The 7,334-nt window shown below is 34.6% G+C and overlaps 1 protein-coding gene across 2 annotated transcripts; it reads right to left on the bottom strand.

Annotated features, from left to right (window-relative positions):
• Positions 1–421: 421 nt before the first annotated feature.
• On the bottom strand, positions 422–4,117 carry LOC112176807. Of its 2 annotated transcripts, none has more exons than XM_040512851.1 (9): positions 3,979–4,117; positions 3,801–3,857; positions 3,410–3,632; positions 2,946–3,086; positions 2,203–2,235; positions 2,005–2,090; positions 1,408–1,482; positions 1,217–1,315; positions 422–634 (listed from the first exon to the last, which is right to left on the bottom strand). In XM_040512851.1, the coding sequence occupies exons 3-8, from the start codon at positions 3,450–3,452 to the stop codon at positions 1,259–1,261; spliced, it is 435 nt and encodes a 144-aa protein (XP_040368785.1). In that variant the 5' UTR covers positions 3,453–3,632; positions 3,801–3,857; positions 3,979–4,117; the 3' UTR covers positions 422–634; positions 1,217–1,258. The 2 variants fall into 2 exon arrangements, with proteins under 2 accessions (XP_040368785.1, XP_024170668.1); XM_024314900.2 differs by having other exon boundaries at positions 447–706.
• Between the last annotated feature and the right edge of the window lie 3,217 nt (positions 4,118–7,334).

Below are 7,334 nucleotides of genomic sequence, written 5' to 3'. Positions count from 1 at the left end.
CCGTCCTTAATAATTTATGTGAAGAAAGTTTTCCAAAAAAAAAAAGAACCGAAGAAAATGTCAACTTTAGATCAATTCCTCCTAAATGTTCGAAATCAAAACAAAAGTAAAGATTTTGATCAGTTACCGTCCAAATGATCAGTAAACCGATAAATTCAAGCACGAGGCATAATAGAACATGCATGGGAACATACATGAACGGAAGTTATGTCTTCGGTCCTGACTAACTAGGGTTTACAAAATCTCATTGGACTTTAGGGTTTAGGGTTTAGGGGACACCTGAATCAGATACAGCTTTGGCTAGGCTTTTAAGTAAGAGGACTTGAATATAAGCTTATATTCTAATCTTTAGCCCTACCAAGAGAGTGGCTTTCATCGTTCAAATCTAGCTGTGTGGGTCGATCATCGATCGACCGGCATTACAATCAAATTAATTGCAGGAATATCATCAATCAAGCTAGGTACAATTAAATTGGGTGAAAATATCTGACTACACCCAGTACTAGCAAAACAACAATTACCCACAGATTTTAATCTGTGAGTAATGAGACTTTCTCACACAGATTTCAGTGTGTGATAACTGCTCCTCTTTTTTTCTTCTGCTTCTGCCACCACATCAACTTGTTTCAAGAAGCTACATACAATACTCCCACATCAAAAGCCACACTACCCATGAGCAACATGACAAAATGACACAAGCACGAAGCTGCAGAGAAAGACAAAATACAAAGACTTATTTTTACATCTAGTATTGCAAACCCAAGTTTGGAAGACAAGTAATCTTTCAAAACATAACAATATAGTCACGCCTTGACACCATACCTTAATTAATAAGTCAAAGTATCCCCGGAGATGTGAAACAAGATTCTACTTTCCTTTTATACTCAAATATATACTAGAAAAATGTTGCTCTTATGAAAGTTTTTGAAAAATGTAGTTAGTAGTTTGCTACACTGCAAGTACTTAGACATTGCTATTTAGATTTGGCTTGGAATGTAATCTAGTCTATTGAATAATAGAAACCTTCCAAAACCATAAGTCATAACAGCAAATTAAGACCTAAAGGGCTACAAAACTTTCAGATATAAGAATTTTGAAGAGATGTAATCACATTCTCACTATCCAATTAGTGGCTTTCCAACCAGATCCGAAGTCAAAGATCACTAAATGCAACCTCAAAGGACCATACTATTAAACTAAAAGCCAGGGTACTTACCGTAGGCACGCCTTTGCTGCGAAGATGTGTGACACGGGCTGCTTAGGACTGAAGTGCCTCATTCTCAAGTTCAATAGATAAGGCAAACTTAGAGTTACTCTGTCACAAATGGTTGCCTCAAGTCAGTTCCCTGTTCTGAACTTTAAAACATTATATAGCTTACAGAAAACTGAAAAGGTGACATGACTAACCAATGTATATTCATGACCAAAGTATACTTCTGTATCAGCTAGTAAAGACATGATCTTTGTAAGGGAAGACTGCATCTGTAACAGACAATCAACTAAATAATAAACAGATTTTGAAACACACACATATAGTATATACTAGAAATTTTGTTTAATTATCACCTGCTGATATATTATGCTAGATAAATTCTCAAACCTGCATTAACTGTGATGAAAGTGTATATTTTGTTCAAAAATTTTCACGGTTTAATCTTTGATGCTGAACAATGCATGTTGAAGGGTCATCTGCTTCTTCTTCATACCTCTAGTGGTCCTTGGTATGACTGTTCACAAATACACAATAGACATGTGCAGAAAAAAAAAATGATTTCTGTCGAATGAAGAAAAGCAGCAAAAGCTTAAGATAGCTGAACCATATTGTAATTGAAACAGAGAGAGAGAGGCCCAAACTTTCATCCAAATATAACTATGTATAAATCCTAAAACCCAATCACCAAACACCAATTTTCTTAACAGACCAAACACCAATTTTCTCAACTGAAAGAATAAAAAGTACATAGCAATCAATCAAAAACCTACAATAAGAACAAAAACTAATACCTGATTACCTTCACGCTTGACACAGCAATACCCAATCAACCAAGCAAAAAAAGGCAGATTCTGTTCGATCAACAAAAGCTGAGATGCTGTAAATACAATTTGAATAATATTAATTATTTTAAATCTATAAATAGAAAACAGATTTCACAAAAATTACTCATTTGCATCAACATTATAAACCTGAAAATATACAGTTACCTTCTTTCAACCTTCTTGATCTTCTTTGACAACCTGTGTATATATCAAAAACAATAGTAAAACTTTGATCATTAGTCAATAATAGAAAAAAAAACATGAAAACACTTATAAAACATTGTGGAAAAGGAATATCTCTGACACATTCTGGGAAACTCATATTCTATTCTTTCAACTATGAACTAAGGAAGATGATGATCAACTCTATTTTCATTCAATTCTTAATTGAAAAAAAAATCAACTACCATTATTACTATGATGTCTTAATAAAAAAGTTAAGCTTCACTATGTAACAAAACTTAATCGGTTAATCAAACATAATACAATAATATCAAATGGAATGTAAACATATTAATGCATGAACTCTGGTAAAGAAATAAATATAGAATGAAGGATGAAATGCAGTGTAAGTAGCTAATTTGACAGCTCAACAAAAAGCAAGAACAATCAAAACACCGATCTTCAAATGAATATTAGCAGATGCATATCTATCTATGTTTCTGTATTGACAACTTCACAATTGAGACGCAAAATTAACCAAATTTTAACACTACGAACACTGTCATGACTAAAATTCATATTAACCAAATTCTAAATTTGGAGGGTGAAGGTATTGCAACAACTAAAGAAATTTTTAACTCACAAAATTTCAAAGCCATAGTTATTAAATGAATTAATGTAGTCTGCGATTTCTTTTCTCCCAATCCACAAAAACTCAAATTTCTTATTAATACGTTGTTACTTACCTTGTTTCCACTTTCTTGATATAATCTGAGAATGTGTGTCCATATCAATTCTCTCTGCCTGTCTTTGAGTATCTTGATCCTCTGCATTATCATCTCGTAGAAGTCTCATCATCTTTGTCTTTCCAGTTTTTGCTGCCATTACTGTATTCAAAATGAAGAGCAAAATGAGATATAAGCTACAGAAATAAAGCAAAAGCTTGGAATAGAATTGACATGCTCTGTTTGATACTGATTCAATATACTGCAATGCAAATTACAAAATACTAAATTAGAAATATTAATTCACAATTCACAACTCATGTTGAACAAAATCATTACAACCATAAAATTCACAATCCGGTCTCATTTGGGTTCACTCACATTCCTGGGGAAAAGTACTAGAAAATCAAGACCCAAGTGAGCTAAAGCTTTAAACAGAGTTAGTGAAATGTTTAATTTGACGGTGAGAGAGAGAGGAGATATACCTGGATTCTGGGGGTGGTAAAGAAGGGTGTGGTTCAACCTCATCTTGTTTGGGCCATTGAAACTTTCTTTCAGCGTCTCACCAAAAAAAAAATAAAAAACTTTCTTTCAGTGAGAGATTGTGAGACAACCCAAACAAATTGAAACCTCACCAAGGACGAATTGAAGCCTCTTATTGAACCGCTACATCTTTTGGAACTCCAACCAAAACCTGAATCAGAAGTTCTGTTGCCCAAATATGAAACCCCAAGTTTTTAAATCACACACATAAACTTGAAATCGAAATGAATACTAGGACATACCTAAGTTTCTAAAATTTTATTGACCCAAGATGAAAGAGAAATTGAATTGAGAGATCGAAAATCAAAAACAGAGAAACTAGCTTTTCCTCACCAAAATTCTCCTATAGTAGCTCAGTTGAAGAGAGGATGAAGAGTATCTCTTCCCGATCTGAAAAAAAAAAAAGTATAAAAAAACCCTAAAATCAAAATCTGGAAAATATGGAAATCCAAACATGGTAGAATGGGGCGAAAAGACCAAATCTAGAGAAGAAGAAAAGGGAATTAATTACCTTGGTGGTGATGTTGCTTAGAACCAAAAGTTTGAGCTTCTCCCTTTTTGGTTTGCAGGTGATGAGGGGAGATGAGAGGGGAGACGAGATAGACAGAAAAAGAAGAGAGATGAAAAGGCAGAGTTATTATGTGTAAGTGATAGGATTTGTCCGAGTGGGGAGACAAAGTAGCCCTAATGAAGCTGTCAAAGTCTAGCATTTGTTTTTTTTCAATTTTGTATTCACGAATCACACAACACAAAAATAAGTTGAGGTTGTCTGATAATGTACATATTAAATTTGAGTTAAGGGAGTAAGGAGGGAAAATTCCCACCTGTGTGCAATCAAAATATCAGTTTTAGGGACAAATATTTCTCATTCAGACAACACAAATTATGTATTTGTGTTGTATGAGCTTACAGTCATCACACATATGTCGATCAAAATTTGTAGGCTTTAGGGGCATAAGTGATATTTGGGGACAAATCCAAACTTTCCCAAATTATCTTCCTTGATCACACAACACAAAAGTAAAAAACTGTTGTATGACATTTTATAAGTTACACTCAAACAACAGATATAGCTATTCTGTTGTACAATGTAGTATAAATTTGAAGCCAAATTTGAGCAAGCTAGGAGGGAAATCTGCCGCTCATTTTTTTTTCCATTCACACAACAGACCATTCTTGTAAGTGTTGTGCAATGACCTTCTAGCTAAAAACTTCTGAATTTCAACAGCCTTATACGACGTAAGTTCTTTAAACGTGTTGTCTGAAGCCATTTTCATCAACACACAACGGAGTTTTTTTTTTTCGTTGTGTGAAAAGCGTCGTTTGATAAGGATTTTCCCATAGTGTATTTCACACGGATTTCTGTAGCAAATGTATAAACTCTATTTCACACGGATTTTTGTGCTAAATGTGTTTCACACGGATTTCTGTGCCAAATGTGTTTCACACAGATTTCTGTGACAAATATATAAACTCTATTTCACACTGATTTTTGTGTCAAAACCTGTAACATTATTGACATAGATTTTCGTGTGAAATCTATATAATCTAACTCGCACTGATTTCAGTGTGTAAAAGTGACAGCATTTTTTTTAAAAAAATTACTAATTAATATGCAACCTGAACATAATAATACTTTTATTTTCTACAATAAATATACTTCAAATATTTCTTATAAAATGAACAAATCCACAACTGAATCAAAAATATTAAAACTTTGCATTCATAGCAAGATGTTCTTTACATTTCTAGCAAAATACATTTCATATCAAGGTAAATTCTTGGATTACAAAAAACAAGGTAAATTCACTATCATCAAATTGGACGTTGTCATGCATCGATGGTAGGGCATCATCATCCAACTGGAAATCCATGTCGTAATTGGACATATATGCAATTATTGAACATGCATCTCAAATAACATTAACATATTAATATCAGCAATATGAACCATAAGTACTATAATCACACTTAAAACTTTTCTCTAGTTAAGTTTATATGACCATATGAAAATATATAAGCTTATCAAATTGTGTCAATTATGAATATTGCACACCTATATTTCTCTTACACTTGCAGACTAAGCCTTTTTGTAGAAACAGATTGTTAGTCTAAATCTGTAGTATGGCAATGTATGTTAGAAAACAAAAGGAGTACATGGAAAAAGTTTACCAAACACCTTGGAGGTCAAAGCAATATTGCATATCAAGAAGAAAAAAAAAATCGCGTGGACATGGTTTATGGTAAAAATATTTTGAACAAGAAAGAATAAGCTTGTGAAGAAAACTAATTATCTGGGATATGAATAGGGAAACTTAGTTAGACTGTAAGATATGATAGCAGTATTAATATCACACACTATAATCACACGTGTCATCAATGGTATATGAACTGTTGCATCATGTTTTTGCATGACTTCCCATTCGAAAACGGATTGACCTCGATCTCTTCTTCTTCAAAGGGATTGGGGTAGTGATGCCAATTCTAGTCTCTCCCCGCTAGTATATGGCTGTACAAACGAAGAAGTAGATCCTCAAATTTTACAGAGAATTTAGAGAGAGAAAAGGATATCAAACAAAGAGAGGATTCTGTTGCAAAAGCTGGTCTCCCTGATGATGGAAAAAATTGGCCTCCATTCTTTCAGATTATTCACCATGATATTGCCAATGTAATTCATGTACATGCATGCTCAAAGGCTACAGTATATGGCTTTTGCAAGTTGGTTTCATATAGTTCTTTGCCTTGTGTTCAATGTAATTGATGTTATCATCTGTTGGGTTAGAGGAGGAGGTTCCAAAATATTTTTCCTTGCAGTCATCTATGCTTTACTTGGAATACCACTCTCATCAGCTTATAGGAAAACCACACCAGACCAACCTAATGTGTGATATTAATACTGATAACAAGATATAGAATTGAGAATGTTGCTGATTCATTGAACCATCTGTATGTTCATTGTAATTTTTCATAGCCATGCAACATACTTTATTTTTCCCTCCTCTTATTTTCAGTACTAAAGATCATGCCAAATTTGCAACTCTTACGCTCAGGTCTGTGGAATAAGGTTCATAGCAATGCCCTTCCCCTTCCTCAATATCTCCTCTTCTTGGACACATACTAGCTATGAGGCTAATGAGATCCCCAACTGGCCTTTTATCCCTGTAAGCCAGTTGCATTCTTCATGTGTTTTAATTAAAATTCTTTTTAAGTTCTATGCAATGGAGTTGTGTGATATATTTTCAAGCTTCTCAAATGCTGAGGGATTTCAAGGTTTTCTAAACAATCACGCAGCAGCCTAAACATATGTATCAAGCATATAAAAAGTGCATAAAATCCAAGGTCAATAAACATATCAATCTATTAATGTCTAAAAGTTCAACGGTAGCTGAACCTCGGTTAACGCTGATCCGATGGGCGGATCACTACTTGTGATATTCGAAGCTTCCGTTTATCTGTCAAGTAAAATACAGAGGGCGTTAGAGGGAGACCACTTTGGGCGGTCTTCTCTTCTCCGATGCCTAAGTTAGTCAATATATTTGTGTTGACAAGGTAACAGTAGGTAAGTAGTAAATGCGTAATTAATGAGGAGAGATGAGAGAAACTTTTATAGGTGAGGAGGGGACTGATCTTCTCCATTTTTTCGATGTGGGACTGATGTGCTTCAGTCCCCAGCTTCTGGAGCTTCTGATGCTAACTTGGCGCGGCGCCTCAGCGGTGATCTAGGGGTGAGCCGGGGCTCAGGCGGTAGCCTGTTTGGCTGTGTTTCCGTAGGTCACACAGTTGCCAGTAGTTGGTACCGCTGGCGGTATCATGAGTGTGGCTCATTATAGCTAATTATGCTTGCAAATGCTCATGTAAGAACAAGTC

The sequence above is a fragment of the Rosa chinensis genome, chromosome 1 (assembly GCF_002994745.2).
Source record: "Rosa chinensis cultivar Old Blush chromosome 1, RchiOBHm-V2, whole genome shotgun sequence".
Lineage (NCBI taxonomy): Eukaryota > Viridiplantae > Streptophyta > Magnoliopsida > Rosales > Rosaceae > Rosa > Rosa chinensis.
Note: the sequence above shows the minus strand (reverse complement) of the source record. Positions and strands in the feature narration are given on the sequence as shown.